Below are 16389 nucleotides of genomic sequence, written 5' to 3' on the forward strand. Positions count from 1 at the left end.
CTCCTCTGTAAAATGGGGGGGAGTTATCTCTTGGCTGATGGCTGTGAAACTGTGTAAGTCATAACTTTGAGGGAGTAAAGGACCCTAATAGGGGCTGGGTTCTCGCCCTGTCAGTTTATAAAATTATTTTGTGTCATTTCAGAATTCGGTTGGTATGGGAAGGGCATGTAAAGGGCGCCTTCTCTCAGGGCCCTTTTGATCAGCAGCATTTCACGGGTCACTCCCCGCCCCCCATTTCGGGCTTCCTAGCGGTGGAGAGCCGCAAAGTCTTTTCTCAGGGAAAGCACACGGTTGGCCCCTTAGAACCCACGTGCTAACCCGGCGTGCACCGGCTGGCGGGCGACTCCAGGCCCGGACGCGACCATTCTCGGGGTGAGGGGCGGAAGAGCTGGTGACGTCAAAATCACAGCCTACCCTTCTTAAAGGCGCAGGCTCGCGGCCGGTGTTTCTTTTTCTCTTAGGACACTCTTCGCCGCACGGAAGTTTTAAAAGCGAGGCAGCTTATGGGGTTTCGGGTGCGGGGCTGGCCCGGGACAGAAATGCGGCTCCTGAGAAGCGGGATCAGAGACGTCCAGGATTAACGCCCACTTGTCGCTCGGGGAGGCAATGTGGTGCGGGGGAGGTACTTGTCCAGTTCTTAACTTTAAGCCTCCGTTTCGTCGTCTGTAAAACGGGGTTAATAATGATCTACTAGAAGTTCTGAGACGTAGAAGAAATAGGTTTCGTGAGAGTAACCAACACAGAAATGTCGGTCTCCTTCTCCCCTACTCAATCCTATTCCTGTGCGAAGGAAGAATCCGAGACCCAGAGCGGTGTTGTAACTTGCCCAGGGTCACAGGGAGGTGGGACGAAGCCCAAGTTAAACCCGGTTGAACCCACTTCTCCCGGCTCCCGGGCCAGGCTTTCCTCTCTGTCCAGCCTGCCTGGCCCGGGTTACTTACTCGTCAACTTCACTACCCACACCCGCAGGGTACCCCTCAGTTTTGTCAAGTGGTTTTGCAGTTGCAGTCTCGATGGATTGTTAAACAGGGACGACCCTGTTCGATACGGTCGCCGTAAAGATGTAAAACCTCAGCAACGAGCCCGATGGGTTAATGTTTGCCAGCACTATTTCATCGCCCCCCATGGCCTTGGAAGAACTGATTCAAACCCCCGCCACCAAACAAATGAGGGAAATGGGAAGAGTGCTTTACCCACGTTCGTCTCGAAAGTTTGCGGGAGCAGCGCTCGGCCGGGATGCTGGTGGGGTGGTGTTGGCGACAATACGCTGTCCAGTATGGTGCTGCCGCCAGGTCAAGCGCGGCGTGGAGACTCGCGACCTTGGCGCGCGGGCCCGGCGGGGCACCCGCGGCGCGGGGCCGCGTTAGCGCGGGACCCAGAGGAGGCCGCGAGTGGGCGGGCCGGCCTCACTCCGGGCAGGCGGCCGGTCGGCCCGTGGGGGGCGGGGCCTCGCGCCGCCGTCCAGGGGCGGGACGGGCTCGTCCAGTTTCCGAGTCGGCCTTGGTGCCTAGCGAGCGGGCGCGGAGCTGGTCCCGGCCGCGGAGCCGCTATGGGCCCGCTCGGCCCCGGGCGCCGCGCCGCGCAAGCACCGGCCTAGAGCCAGGTGGGCGGGGCTGGACCTGGGCTGAGGGGGGGGCGGAGGCGGGAGTCGGGTCTCTGGGGGTCCCGGGAGCCTGAGCCGGGGCTGGATGGGGGCCGGGAGTCGCGGGCCGACCTAGTCGGCCCCACCGGGCGCCCCTTGCGCGCGGGGCCAGGACAGAGAGTGTCGCCGAGGGGCGAAGAGCGATCTTGTCTCCCCATCCCTACTTCCCGCACTCTCGACCGGCTCCCCCGAGAAAGAGATTTTGAGGGAGAGGGAGCAGAAAGATTATCCTTCCCATCCAGGCTTGGGGCTTGGCCCTCCGGCCTCGGGAGGACGGGCGCGGGGGAGGGCCGGGCACCCCCGCCTGCAGTCCCAGAGAGTGGACGGACCCTTCGCCGCCCTCAGGTTTGTTACCTTTCTCTCCCGGCCGGGCTCTACCTCTCCACGTCCGGTGACTCGAGGCTCGCATGCGCCTGCCTTGGGGCTGGGTGCTGGAGTGGGGGGCGTAGGGGGGCGGCTCAGGCGTTTTGATCTTTGGGTCCCCCAGGCCAACCCGGGCACCTGCACTGAAGAGGTGCACAGTAAGCCAGTATGGCGAGGGTGAGGAATGGCGGTGGGTCATTACCGTCCATTAACTGATGGATGACTCTCCCAGTTTCCTTCCTAACTACTCTCACGGTGACCTTGGGCAGGTCACCTCATCTCTGAGCCTCTTTCCCCTTTGGCAAGGTGGAGTTGACAGTAACTGCTATAAAGTGGTTATGCGAAACTCATAGTGAGTGAGTGGGGTGAGGATCCAGCTAGTGTCCCCAAGAGCCTCTGCCTCCTTTCTCTCCCTCCCCCTGACTCCGGTTTTGTGCTCCAATTGACTGACGTTTGTTTTTCAGAACTGAAGCTACGAGATGGCTGACCAGGACCCTGGGGGCATTAGTCCCCTCCAGCAAATGGTGGCATCCGGCACTGGGGCCGTGGTCACCTCTCTCTTCAGTAAGACCTGGGATGGTGGGGTGAGGGCAGCTTGGGACTGGGGCAGACCAGAGATTAGAAATGACTTGTCTCTGGAAGAGGGGTTCGGGGCAGGGTCCTGAAAGGAGCTTTCAGACCTGCCCTCCTCCCCCAGTGACCCCCCTGGACGTGGTGAAGGTACGCTTGCAGTCTCAGCGCCCCTCGGTGGCCAGTGGTGAGTGTCTGACCCTGAAGCCAATAGAGAGTGGTGTCAGGGGTCCCCAGAGATGAGGTCCCTGGGGCAGGTGGGGAACATTTGTGACTTGAGGTAGTGCCTTGTGTTTTAGAGCTGATGTCTTCCTCCAGACTCTGGAGCTTCTCCTACGCCAAATGTGAGTGCCCCACGCCACGGGGAACCTGTAAGTGTCCTGGGGAGGGATGTCCCAGTCTCCCCAGGGCACACGGGGGCCTCACAGCCACGGACTGGTACACGTTTCTAGATCGTATTAGCTAGCTCTCTGTCCTACACAAGAACGTCCACCCAGGGACCCCAGGCTCTGCTGGCCCTCCAGGGATGGGAGCTCACCACCTCCCTGTGAGGTTCCAGGGCTCTGTCATGCTAACGTGCCTCCCCTTCCCCAGTGCCCTCCTCTCTCCAATCCACAGGGAAATGCCTCCTGTACTGCAGTGGTGTCCTAGAGCCCCTGTACCTGTGCCCAGATGGTGCCCGCTGTGCCACCTGGTTTCAGGACCCCAGTCGCTTCACCGGCACCGTGGTGAGGAGCAGCTGTGCCCTTAGCCGGGTCTGCTGGCATTCCTGAGGGGTTCAGACTGGTGGGCAGCAGACCCAGGAAAGAACGGGTAGCGCAAAGCACGTAGGGGTGGCCAGTTCAGTTCGGGAAGGTTTTTCCTGAGGAGGTGGGGCCATCACAAGATTTTGAAGGGTGAATAGAAGTCTGTTTGGAGCCAAATAGGGAATTCCATGTGTAGAGGCCTGAGGGGCTACTGGGTAGGAGCGAGGGCATCAGGCTAGGGCCCAGCCTGGGCCAGCCCCACCACAAGCCTTGTTCATGTTCATCCTCCCTCCTCCTGGGCTGGTGTCTGCTTGGCCAGGATGCCTTTGTGAAGATTGTGAGACATGAGGGCACGAGGACCCTGTGGAGCGGCCTCCCAGCCACCCTGTGAGTACCCCAGTTCTGCGTATTGCTTTCCCCTGATACCCCACTGACCCCTTACTCCCCTGTTGGCTGGCTGGGTGGGGCAGGGGAAGCTTGGGAGGTTTGGGAACTTCGGGGAGTCTTGGCTAACCTGTTCACACCCCTAGGGTGATGACTGTGCCAGCCACTGCCATCTATTTCACCGCCTACGACCAACTCAAGGCCTTCCTGTGTGGTCGAGCCCTGACCTCTGATCTCTACGCACCCATGGTGGCTGGCGCACTGGCCCGCTGTGAGCACAGCCCTGGGCTTTCCACCTTCCTTTGACCCCACCTGTGCTGGAGCCCAGTCTGGACTCCCAGCTCCAACCTCTGCCAGCCTAGGGGTGGGGGGGGACGTTCAAGGCCCCCAGACTCTGGGCAGGCTGCCCCTGGGACCTGTAAACTGACCCCTCCTCACTGGTCCCCGCAGTGGGCACCGTGACTGTGATCAGTCCCCTGGAGCTGGTGCGGACGAAGCTGCAGGCTCAGCATTTGTCATACCGGGAGCTGGGCACCTGCGTCCGAGCAGCTGTGGCTCAAGGCGGCTGGCGCTCACTGTGGCTGGGCTGGGGTCCCACTGCCCTTCGGGATGTGCCCTTCTCAGGTAGGCACCAGGAGTGCAGGGATTGGGGTAAGGGAGCCCAAGAGGTCCACAGCCGAGTCCCAGCTTTGCTACTACTGACCTTGAAGTCACGTAAATTCTCGGAGCCGAGAACGTCTCATCTGTGAAGTGGCCCCAGCGGGCGGGATATTCAGCAAGGTTTCCACAAGATACTTCTTGCAGAGGGCCTGTTACGGGAACTGGCACGTGGCAGGCAGGCTTCGTAGCTGGGAGGGAGTGGTTGTGATATAGGTCTGTGAAAGGTGGGAGGTTCGTGGCCTGTCCCACTGCCCTTCCCATCTCTAACGCGTGAACCCCTGTGTCCCCAAGCTCTGTACTGGTTCAACTATGAGTTGGTGAAGAGCTGGCTGCATGGGCTCAGGCCGAAGGACCAGACCTCCGTGGGCATCAGCTTTGTGGCTGGCGGCATCTCAGGGACGGTGAGTTGACCAGGCTGGGAGTGTGGCCAGTAGAGGTGTCCTTGGGGTGACCTGAGGGCCGTTGCAGATGCTCCGGAAAAGAGTCCTTGCTTGCCTGTCAAGGAGTGCGCTCCCCCTGCCCTTCTGAAGCTCTAGCTGGGGCTGGCAGACCCTGGCCGCGTGCAGGGGATGGGGGTCCTGGGAACGGAGACCAGCCCTCTCCCCACCCCACCAGGTGGCGGCCATCCTGACTCTACCCTTCGATGTGGTGAAGACTCAGCGCCAGGTCGCGCTAGGAGCGGTGGAGGCTGTGAGAGGTGAGGGGCCCTGGCTGGTGCGGGGCAGGGCAGGCGGGGTCCCAGCGGGGTCTTACAGGGCCTCGCCTTGGTTTGCAGTGACACCCCCGCACGCGGACTCCACCTGGCTGCTGCTGCGGAGAATCCGGGCCGAGTCGGGCACCAGGGGCCTCTTTGCAGGTGAGCGGCTGTGTGTGTGTCCACTCCCTGGTGGAGGTGGGGCTCCCGGGGACCCACCCTCTGACCCCAGCCTCCCCCTCCCACCGCAGGCTTCCTCCCAAGGATCATCAAGGCCGCCCCGTCCTGTGCCATCATGATCAGCACTTATGAGTTCGGTAAAAGCTTCTTCCAGAGGCTCAACCAGGAACAGTTTCTGGGCCCTTGAAAGGAACGAGGGGACAAGGACCCGACCTCTTCCGTGGTGGGAGTGGGGCAGGAGGAGACTGAGCCAAGTGCCTTTTCCTCAACACTGCGGGGAGGGGCCTCATTTCTCTTTCCTCCCCACTCTGAGCCCCAGGGGTAGGCGGCTGCCCCTCTGGGCCCACGCCGACCCCTCCTCTCTCAGACCACGTTCTTCCTGCTGCTCCCCATTCCCCAGCCCCAGGAATCATCACGCCCTCCTCTCAAGTTCAAGACCAAATTTGCTAACTTCTCCCCCCCTTCTTTTCCCTGTGGGTTTGCTGTAGCTGGGCCTGCCCCCAGGAGCCGCGAAACCTTGCGCCCGGCATAGTTTGCACCCACCCTTGTTAATTCCTTGAGTGTAAAGATGATAAACTTCTTTCCACTGCCTCTGATTGTGGGGGTCTCTGGGGCGGGTGGGAAGCAGGATTTGGTGAGTGATTTGCACAGAAGAGGGCTGGAAGGGACCTTGATGTTGACTTTGGCTGCCCAAGTGGCACCCATGTAGAGGACCCCTCCCACAGTGTAGTGAGAGCAGGTGGGGATAAGGACCCTCAGCTGAGAGGGTGGTGAGACCTCTCCCCAAGGGTACACTTAAGCGACAACCCAGGAGGGAGGGTGGCTTCACTGCCAGGCTTTGGCCTAATGGAAGGGTCTGGATCTCTAGGCCGAAGCTGTATTGCTCAGGATGATGGAAGGGAAACGGGGCCCTGCCAGGCCTTGCCTTCTCCATCCTGCCACCCAGGATGTCCAGCATCTTCTCTGCCTGGGGTAAATGAGTTACCAAAGAGTATCAGTTGAAGGGTCCTTACATGTTTTTATCCTTCCCTGGGCTGACCGAATATTTAGGACACTTGATACAGAAGCCCCCCACTTCTTGAATTATTCCGACCAGTCTGCTCCCAGGGGGCACACCTGATTTTATCTGGTCTAGCATCACCTTGGTTACGGGCCCAGCACTAGCCCCGCTGCATCCTGCCAACCTCAGAACAGGGCCCTGTCCCAGTCCCCCCACAGACAAGGCTGCTCGCAGTCCTCTGGTTTTTATTTGCCTGCTACCCTCATAGCTGCCCCCCGCCCCCGCCCCAGCCTGGGGGCTGAGGAAGGAATGACTCGGGGGCATACACAGGGACAGACAGGAGAGGCAAGGGAGGCGGCAGTGCCAGGCTGGGCCACCAGCTCCTGAGAAGGGCGGGGAGATGAGCGAAGGAGAGTCCGGTAGGGAGCTAGCCAGGCAGCAGGGTCGCCAGAAGAATAAGCTTCCTGAGGGCTCCCTGTGGCCCCGGTGCCCCTGCCTCTTGGCCCAAGCTGCCTCCCTTGGCAGCTCCTGCCTCCACGGGCAAGAAGCTGAACCGGGCTAGAAGCAAAGGGTGTCTCCCGAGACGCCTGGCTGAGTGGGTAGCATTCTCTGGAGGGTGGCCTGGATTGGGGGACTGTGAGGAAAGGTGGCAGGGGGGCCGGCACCACCCATGCCGCTCCTCAGCTGGGGCTCAGTGCCGGGCTGCCCTCGGGACTGTCGCTCACCAGGCACTCGTTGGATTTGAAGCTCGCCAGGGACTTGCAGCTGGGGATGGAAGCCAGGGAGCCGCAGAGGCCCAGCATGGAGGGCGTGGGGTCCTTCCCTGGGGAGAGAGGGCGGGTGAGGCGGGGCCAACTGGTCTGTGTGTGCGAGTTGCGTGTGTGAGGGGTGTGCACAGGTGCAGGCGGTGAAGGGACAGCCCTCAGGTCACCCATCCGGAGACCTTCCTCGTTTCTGGAGCGCTTGCCTTTTTCAGTTAAGCCCTGGTAAGCTCCTGCCCGTTTCCATGCACAGAGCTTGGGACACTGTATTGTAATCGTCAGTTTATGTCTCTGTCTCCCCCCGAGGGTTCATCCTCTCTCTTTGTCCATTTATTAAACACACGGTGAGCACTTGTTCCGTTCCAAGCACGGGGGATACAGAGAACGGACGAGACAGTCCCTGCCCTCACGGAGCTCACAGTCTGGTGGGGAGACAGACACACGGACAATCACAAACACAGTGTGGCGGGGTTCCATGTCCATAGCCTGCCTTGTGTCAAAGAAGATCTAGGGTCATCCAGTACAGTGTGGTTTTTAGAAAGAAAAGACAGGTAGTCCAGGCACCGGGAAAACTAGGGTGGGAAACCAAGGTGAAGCCAGAGGGGGGAGGGCAACACAAAATGCATGCGTTGAAGTCCTGGACATTCTCTTGAAGGGAGCCACTAATTTGGCTCTGAGCTTCCTGGCAGCCAAAGAAAAGGGGGAAACAACGATCAGGCGACTGGTTCACAGAGCGCCTGAGTTAAGAGCAAACTAGTTAGGCGAAGAACTCCCTGAGGACATGCGGGGCTCTCGAGGACGCCATGATGCCAAATCCACGGAGCCCTCACCATATGCCAACACTGGTGATCATTTTACACAACATCCCCGTTTTACAGATGAGAAGGACTCAGCAAGGTGGAATCAGTGACCGAGCTCGCACAGAGAGGCGCAGCTGGGATTTGCCTGACGCCCCAAACCAAGCTCTCAGTTGCTGTGCTAGGTTCTTGGGAAGAGTTGAATGAATGAGGGAAGTGGCCAGGGCCTGACTACAAGCCCCAAGGCCTGGCCTCAGCCCTTCCGGGATGGGTGCTGGATTGGGGGGCTCACCAATGGGGCCCCAGGGCTCCTCGTCCCGCTTGCCCTCTCCCAGGCGCTGGGAGTCTGAGCTCAGACTGGCTTCAGCCGACAGCGGCTCCGTGCTCATGAAACTGTGTCTGTAGCAAAGCAGAGAGCTGGTGTGCGGGCAGAGGCCCACAGCCCCAGTGCCCCTCTTCCCTGGTAGAGGAGGGAGTGGCACTAAGGCCAAGGCAAGCCTGCCTGGGGCTTACCTCCGGTAGAGCTTAGGGTTGTTGGCGCCCTCGGCCCCATTGAGTGTTCCCAGTGACGGCCATTGGTTGACCAGGCGTGTGGTGACGTCCTTGGAACCCTGGGCCAGGGGAGCATGGTCACCGGGGATCAGACCTGTCCTGGGATGGGGAGGGGGGGTCAGGCCTGGCTGGAAGAGGGAGCAGAAGTGGGGAAGAGGGGCTCAGCAAGAGGTGAGGGGAGGGGTTAGGATTGAAACCTGGGTAGCAGAAATGGGTATGAACGCTGAGGCTCAGTGGGGCAGATCCTGGGAGTCAGTGGAGGGTACTGGGGGGGCCACGGTGGTGACAGGAATGAGTGCACTCGTGCTGGGGGCTAGGGGGATAATGAGATGTTGCAGGGCTCAGTCAGGGTGGGGTGCCACAATCATGCTGGGAGGTCACAGTGATGAAAGCGTTTCAAGGGGAACGGTTAGAGGGATGGGTAGGGGTGAGGTCAGGGGTCACGGTGGGTGACGATGGTCAGTGGACCTACACTGCAGACCAGAGGAGTGGTGAACAGAGGGAATAATGCAGTCATGTTGAAGGTCGTTGAGTCACATTAGAGGTCCTTAATTGTAATCTTGGGGTCCCAGGAGTACTGTTCAATGGCCATTCTAGCTTATGTCGGGTAGTTGAGGGTGAAGTGGGGAGCCGGTTGGTGGGGGGCCTTATGTCGAGCATGATGTTAGGTCGCGGTGGCGGGGAGGGGGCTGGACCTCCGGGTGGCAGTGACGGACTCGGGGGGTTGATGCTGGTGCTTGGTATAAGGAAAGGTGGCGTTAGACTCAATGGGGGCGATGGCGGGGGTTCCCTGGGGTGATGTGGTCGGGGTGGCCGAGGACCGGGGTCAGGGCCGCGGCGGCACTCACAGCTGCTCCTGCAGCTCCAGGATCACGCCTTCCAGCTCCCGCTTCTCCCGCTGGTTCTGCGCCGCCGCCTCCTCCAGCTGCAGCTGCAGCCGCCGGTTCTCCGCCTCCAGGTCCTTCAGCTGCGACTCGCGCAGACGCACCAGCTCCTCCAGGTAGCCCTGCGGGGGCGCCGGCTCAGCCCCGGCGGCGAGAGGAGGGGGTCCCAGCGGCCGCCCGCCTTCTGCCGGGCTCTAAGCACCCCCCCCGCCCCGCCCCCGCCGCGCACCGCGCGCCGCGCACCGCGCACCTTCTGCGCGTAGACAATGCGAAACTTCTGTTCCATCTTGTGCCACTTGCTGTACCAGCTGTCCTCGTCGGTGACGAGAGGAAGGTACGGGTGCTCGGGCGAGTTGTCCTCGCTCGTGCTGCTCTCGGCGCTGTGCCGCTCCTCCTCGTCGGTCAGGTAGTCGTAGCTTGGAAGGAGGGCGCAGTGGGCACCCCCTTGGGCAGGGCGACCAGGATGCCGCCCAGCCCGCCCGTCTCCCGCAATCCCCGCCCCTCAGGGCCGTCGTCTGTCCGCACCCAGCAACCCCCGCCGCAATCGGGCTGCTCACCTCTGGGTGAACTTTAGGTAGGGCGTGTAATCGATGACTACGGGGGTCTTCCCGTCCAGCACTTCGCCCTTTAGGCAGAAGCTGGGGGCAGAGCAGCCACAGGGTTGGGGGCGGGTATGAGGGGATGGGAGTGCGGACCTTCGCAGAGAAACAACCTCAACCCCCCACCATGGCCACGGCCACCCAGGCCCCACCTGAAGTCTATGGCGCTCAGTCCGATCAGCATCCCGGTGAGGACCGTGGCTTCCTCCCGCAGCATGATGGCTCCCGAGTCATAGAAACGTCTGCGGGGAGGGGTGAGGGACTGCCGGTTTACCATCCTCCCAGGGAGCCCCACCCCTCAGAGCATCTCTTGTTGGCTTATTACCAACCTTTCCTAGAGGAAGGAGGTATCTTTTTCCTGCTCACCCCTCAGCTGTGGATCTTTTCACTCCCTCAGACTGGGGCCCACTGGGGATAGCACCTGTGTTTCCCACCTATTAGAACGTGTGTGCCCTGAGACTAGACCTCCATCTTCGGAACTCCCCCTTCCCCACCAAGTACTGGGTCACCCAGATCCTTAAAAATCAGGAAACAAGTCCTAAACCAGTGCTTGGCATACAGTAGATGCTCAAAAATATGTTGACATGAACTCTGAAATGTGAGGACAGGCTAGAGACACAATGCAGTTAAAAACCCACAGTGCAGGGATTGAAGCTCTGAGCCCTGGGGCTCTGGAGGCCGTGGGTAGCAAGTACAGACTGCTGCTATTGTTTGGGGAGCAGGTAGGGCTCCGCGTTGTAGGCCAGGGAAGGCCAACAAGTAAAACGATACACAGTTGAGGCTTGTCCAGAGCTGTGTCTAAGAGCAGAGCTGTGCATGAGATCAGTGCTGGGGGTCATGGGAGATAATGAATTTGACTTGGAAGAGGTGGTGGTGGTGCTAAAGGTGTGTTCTGGGACTGCAGGCCCAGCTGACTGGTGGACAGTCTGGGAGATGGAAACTAGCAGTGCATACTGGGAATTGTAGTCCAGGTACTGAAGGTTACAGCAGGAACTTAAGGATCAAGTGTGTTTAGGCAATGAATGTACACACTGGGACTTGTGGTCCACACTGACTGAGGAGGTCTGACCTGGTGGTCCGGGTGTCCCGTAGGGCTGTGGTGATGTATTCTGACATGCGCTTCTCCATCAGTGCCACCCGGATCCACGCCCGGCCCTGGAAAGCATGCTCACCTTTACTTGCTGCCCCGAAGGGACTCAAGTGTGCACCACTGGGTCTGGATCTCCTGTGGCCCTTCTCCGCAGTGCCCGTGGGCAGGGGCCAGACCAAGGAACAGGCAGCCCTCCTGTATCCAGAGCAGGGAGCAGCTGCCCTGGCCCTGCTCGCTGCAGGCCACCTACCTTGGCTCGGGCAGTGCTGATGTTCTCCATGTTCTCGATGCTGCTTACGCAGTTGTTGGGCACTTTGCTGCAGGCCAGGCGGATGTAGTCCCAGAAGCCCCGCTGCCCGTCTGAGCTGAACCAGCTCACCGGACCTGCTGGGGCACAGGCTGAGCCAGGCCAGGGAGGGGGCTCAGCAAGACCAGGGAATTCGGAGAGGGTCCATGTAATGGGGCACACACGTGCATACGTGTAAGCAGCCATGCACGCGCGTAGTGCCTATCCCAAACGCACGTGCACACACATGCATGTATGTACGGGGCACAAACTGCACACCCATGGCTGGGGCTTGTGGACACCCACTGTCTTGTGCCCAGAAGATCCCCTCCCCTCTTCCCAGCTCTGTGCATGAGCTTCTGCGCTTGGTCCAGAATTGGGGCCAGGGTGAATGATGGAGTTCAGAAAGCCACAGAGTAGATCAGAGGGGGACGGGTAGCTGGAAGCCAAAGGCTGGGAGTTGGGAGGGCTGGGCAGTGGGGGGACAGGAACCTGGGCCCACCTTTGAAGCGGTGGCTGAGGATCTGTTCTAAGATGGCTGCAAAATTCACGAACTCCTCAGATGAGTCATCGATGGGCTCTGCCGTGTACTTCTCCAGCAGCGTTTTCACAGAGAACCTGGGTGAGGGGGAGGGAGAAGGGGCAGTAGGGTGTCAGGTGAGAAGACAAGGTGATGGGGGTAGAAGGAAGGCAGAGAAGAGGACACCAAGAGCACGGACGTGGTGGGGAAGCAGAGGGAAAGAGGGCGGGAGACAGGTGAGACTATAGTGACCCATAGAGGGGCTGTGACATGGGAGAGTAGGGTGGCAGGTGGGAGACTGATTGACAAAGTGGGTGACAGGAGAGGTGAGAGGCAGAGAAAGAAAGCTTCAGGAACAAGGTATGAGAGGGGATGAAACAATCGGTAGAAAGATGAGGCACCTAGAATCAGCGGGCTAGCCCAGAGCCCCTTCCTCCTTGCCCACCCTTTGGAGTTGCATTCTCTCTGTCAGAGAAGGGTAGGGGTCGGATAGGAGTTAGGAGCTGTTTTGTGCCCCGTCCTCGAGCTGCCTTCTGCTATTGCTGGAACAATCTCAAGTCCCTTCTGGGGTGGGGTGCGGGTCACCTGTACCAGGGCATGTGAGTTGGCACCAAGCACATGGAGCGTAGGCATGCATGGGTGGCCAGGTGGGCTTCCAGCACACGGATGCCCCCCTTCCCCCTTCTCCTTCCTAACTTGGCCACCCACACACCAGCTGCCCAGAACCAGGCGGTGCAGAACTGGGCCGGGGGAGGTGCAGGGTGTGGGTCTGACACACTCAGGGGTGGGAGGGGGCATTGGCAGCAGATCTCTGGAAGGGGGCTTGGGGGCCCGGACACCTGGCTTCTCAGAGAGGAAGGAAGCCAAGGGAAGCCAATGGGGCTGAGAGGCTGGAGCACAGCAGCCCCCGTCCCTCCCTCCAGTCCTGCCTGGAGCCTCAGCTCCCTCTGCAGTCCCTATGCCTGCAATCTCCACCGGCCATCACTGCAGTGGGCTGGGACAGGGAGGAAGACATGGCTCCCAACATCCCATCATGGCCCCCTATGGGTGGCATAGCAGGGGTGAGGTATCCAGGGATATGGGGGCTACTTGGAACTGTCCTTTTTACCCTAAGCTCATCAAGCCCTGTGATGTGCCCGTCACTATACTCTGCGTGTGTTATCCCATCCGTCCTTACAACAGCCCTGGGTCCTCAGCTGCCACTGTCAGCTCCATTTGACAGATAAGGTAACTGAGGGTCCAAGAGACTGATCTGTTCAAAGTCACACAGCTTGTGAGAAGTCAACAGGTATGTCTGACTCCAAAGGCCTTGCTCTTTCTGCTATATCTGTGGCCTCCTGGTGGATGTCAGGATCACCGAGGCCCCGACCAACCCCTGCCTCCTCTGCCCTCTGTGCTCCAGCCCTCAAGCCTTGGCCCCTGAGGCTCTCAGGGCAATAGCACAACCAAGCCCATGGACCTTCCTCCCTTCCCTATGGGCTTAGAGTTACTTGGTCTGGCCTGAAATCAGAGCCAGGTCAGTGCTGGAGTTGGATGGAGCTCCCGTCCAGGGAGAGGCAGCCTGGATGGACTCAAATCTTGTGTCCGTGTGATACCTGGTGACCTTGGACAGTCATTTAATCTCTCCAAGGCCCATTTTCCCCAGGTGCAAACAAGAACAATGGTACCTGTCTCATCAAATTTTGGTTCAGATCCCAGGAAGGACTGAGAGAAGGTGAGCACAGGCCATGGGGTAGGGGTGGTGAGGAGCTGGGCCATTAATGGGATAGCCAGAAGGAGCCTGTGTTTAGGGCATTCCTCTGGGCTTCATTATGCAGCCCCGCCCCCGTGATTTCTTCTGGTCATTTGGGTCAGACCTCAGTGGGGGCCTGCGGCTGGTTTCAGCATGGCAGCCATCTGCCATCTGTCCTCAGGGGTGCTGCAGCTGGTCATTGCCCCCCCAGGAGCCCCATGGTGTGTCCCCTGCTCAGAGGTGCAAGGCTGCTGCAGGTTACCATGGAGACAGGGCGGCCAGGGCCCAGGGGAGCCCTCGGCCTGCTAAAGGGAACTGTTCTGGGAGCTGGAGGCGAACCACGTGACAATGAAGAGGCGGCAGGGGCCCGAGGGGTTCCTGAGCCTTTGTCATGCTCCCAATCTTCCCCAAAACTCTATCCCTCACATCCCAGCTCTAAGCGCACTTCCAATCCACCAGAACCTCTGCTTCTGCAGCCTAGGCCAAGGGGAGTTCCCCCCTTTCCCACACACTCGACAGGCCCAGCTGTCCTGGCAGGCAAGAGAAGGAAGAGGAACCTAGGAGATCAAGCGAGAGGAGAGGGACTGGAAGGATGGCATCGGGACGGGGCGATTTTCGTGTGCCAAGCCCAGGGCTCGGCACACTCCTGGGTGTGGCTATTACGTCTACAGTGGGGAGGATGAGGTACCCAGGGCCCAGAGTGGTTAGGAGACTTCCTCAAGGTTGTACGGCTCATAACTGATAAAGTAAGAGCTTGAATCTAGGACCATCTGTGTTTTACACCACACGCTGGCAGGGTGTGGGGGGTGAGCGTGGAGGCAGGGGGCCGCGTTTGGGCTGGGCCATTGCTGCACTCATTCCTTCTATAACATTCCAGGCATTTTTACAGAGGTCAGATGTGCACAGCACCGTGCTAGGCACTAGGGATATAATGGTGTGAGACAGACGCAGTACGGTTGGGTGTGTGCCCAGGAACCTGGAAGGAGCTGTAGGATACGGAAGCCAGGGCATCAGGTGGGCACTGATTCCTGGGGGAAGGGGCAGGACCAAGGCCAGTGTGCAGGCACGTGGGACTGGCAAGGGAAGACAGCCGAGCCCTGCACTGGGGGCACCCTGCCCTCAGAGGCGGCGTGGGGGAGAGGGGAGGTGGAGAAGGAAGCTGGCAGGGGCATCCTAGGCGGGGAGATGAGTGCAGGTGGGGGCTGAGAGACTGGCCATTCCTGGCTTCACGGCAGGGCAGCGGGGGTGAATCACTGCAGGGCTGGGAAGTGGGAAGCTTCACTTCCTGGCCCCAGGAAAGTGGGCAGGTCTTCCCAACACTGCGACAGCCCCACCCTCAGGAACCAATGGCTCTGCCCTCCCAATCTCCTCCCCTTGAACCCAGGAGACCCAGACTTCTGCGGTCAGGCCCTCAGTCCTTCCCAAGGCAGTGGCAGTGCCGTGCCTTCACTGGACGCATTCAGGGACTTTGCCTACATGCCCAGTTGACCCTGCCATAGGCTGCAACTGCCCAGAGATGGAGGAGGGCACCATCCCTGATCCAGGATTTGAGCACTGGAAAATCTCCCAGAAAAGCCCCACCCCAGAGAGGCCAGGCTGACAGGAGTGGGAATGAGGGTACGCTTGGAGGGCGTTCATCCCCCTATCCCATCAGTTCTCCTCTGCCCACCCAGCTCCCGCCCCCAGCAAGGGAGCCAGCCATCCCCACCCCTCCCCCTCACACACAATGTCACTTCCTGGTTCTCACAGGAAGCTGCAGTGCCAATTAAACACCCCTCACCCCCAGGTCCCAGGCTGGGCATAGGCCTGGCTTGGCCTAGAAGGGTAGGGACCAGACCTCCAAACCCCCTCCAGGCCTGGGCCTGAGGATAGCGGACGCGCCCCTCCTAACCCTGTGCTCCCTCCCTTTTCTCCGCGGCTGCTGTGCATCCTCCCGCGGGCACGCTCAGTCCAGGTCTCCGCAGCCCGCCCCGCCGCCTCTTCCTGACCACCCCACCCCCACCCGCCAGCGGTGCCCACCTGCACACGGTGATCAAGTTCCTACGCTCCACAGACACATTGCGGGAAGACGCTTTCTTGGAGGACAACCCCAGAGCCATGGTGGTCTGGACAAAGCTCGCTTCCATCCAGATGTGTAGCCACTGCTGCCGCCTCTAGCTGCCCCCGCCACCCGCCCGCACCCCCGGCCCCCCGCCGGATCACGGCTGGGCCTTCTGCCCGCCGGGGCCCCTCGACCCCTCCACGGCCATCCTCCAGCCGCTGCGCCTCTGGCCGGGCCCCCTGGCTCCCTCCCCCGGCGGCGATTCCGGAGCAAAACAAGGCAGGGGAGGGAGCTCTCCGAGGTGCTGAGCCGGGGCCCGTCACCCCCCCTTCCCTAGCCGCCCGCCCCCCTTGGCAGGTGACGTCAGGGTCCTCGGGCCCCGCCCCCGAAGGCCGGGGACCAATCCGCAGAGGACGCAGGATTTGGGGGGGAGGGGAAAGGACCGGGGCCGCAGGGAGGGCGGAGAGGGTCCCAGGGAGAGGCAGCGATTGGAAGGAAGAAAGGGGGCTTCTGGCTTGTTCTCCACCCCCATGCTCAGAGCCCGGGACCCACGCCTAGCGTCTCTGAGCTCCGACGCCTCTACTCCCTTGTTTCTGACTTGTGATCAGTGGTGTCTATCTCAGATTTCTCATTTCTCCTCACCTCCTGTACCCTCATCCCGGCCCCGCCCCCCCCCACCACCACCCATTCAGTCTCGGCATTCCCAGCGAGGCCAGGCCAGGTCCGCGTCTAGAGAACGCAGGTGGCCCTACGCTGCTGAGCCGGGAGACCAAGGAGCAGTCAGAGACTGCATATCTGTCTGTCTGCGCCTTGGCTTGACTTGTCTGCACCAGCCGGCGGAGTCCACAGATACTAGGGTGGGGGAGGGGAAACCAGAATAAGCCGTAG

The 16389-nt window shown here is 60.5% G+C and overlaps 2 protein-coding genes across 6 annotated transcripts; one reads left to right on the plus strand and one right to left on the minus strand.

Moving 5' to 3' along the window:
* Positions 1–1502: 1502 nt before the first annotated feature.
* Positions 1503–5828, plus strand: SLC25A39 (solute carrier family 25 member 39). Of its 2 annotated transcripts, XM_065896634.1 has the most exons (12): positions 1503–1603; positions 2470–2569; positions 2703–2762; positions 2875–2919; positions 3194–3303; positions 3641–3708; positions 3852–3976; positions 4156–4329; positions 4657–4766; positions 4981–5062; positions 5141–5221; positions 5311–5828. In XM_065896634.1, the coding sequence occupies exons 2-12, from the start codon at positions 2485–2487 to the stop codon at positions 5424–5426; spliced, it is 1056 nt and encodes a 351-aa protein (XP_065752706.1). In that variant the 5' UTR covers positions 1503–1603; positions 2470–2484; the 3' UTR covers positions 5427–5828. The 2 variants fall into 2 exon arrangements, with proteins under 2 accessions (XP_065752706.1, XP_065752705.1); XM_065896633.1 differs by lacking the exon at positions 1503–1603 and having other exon boundaries at positions 2485–2569; positions 3170–3303; positions 5311–5426.
* Positions 5829–6470: 642 nt separating this feature from the next.
* RUNDC3A (RUN domain containing 3A) lies at positions 6471–15830 on the minus strand. Of its 4 annotated transcripts, none has more exons than XM_065896522.1 (11): positions 15480–15775; positions 11711–11826; positions 11173–11306; positions 10902–10987; positions 9985–10074; positions 9791–9871; positions 9484–9649; positions 9198–9355; positions 8311–8448; positions 8090–8196; positions 6471–7062 (listed from the first exon to the last, which is right to left on the minus strand). In XM_065896522.1, exons 1-11 carry the CDS (start codon positions 15584–15586, stop codon positions 6920–6922), a joined length of 1326 nt encoding a protein of 441 aa, XP_065752594.1. In that variant the 5' UTR covers positions 15587–15775; the 3' UTR covers positions 6471–6919. The 4 variants fall into 4 exon arrangements, with proteins under 4 accessions (XP_065752594.1, XP_065752597.1, XP_065752596.1 ...); XM_065896525.1 differs by having other exon boundaries at positions 6920–7062; positions 11173–11321; positions 15480–15684; XM_065896524.1 differs by lacking the exon at positions 6471–7062 and adding an exon at positions 7309–7682 and having other exon boundaries at positions 15480–15830.
* Positions 15831–16389: the final 559 nt, after the last annotated feature.

Source organism: Phocoena phocoena, chromosome 19 (genome assembly GCF_963924675.1).
Source record: "Phocoena phocoena chromosome 19, mPhoPho1.1, whole genome shotgun sequence".
Classification (NCBI taxonomy): Eukaryota; Metazoa; Chordata; class Mammalia; order Artiodactyla; family Phocoenidae; genus Phocoena; species Phocoena phocoena.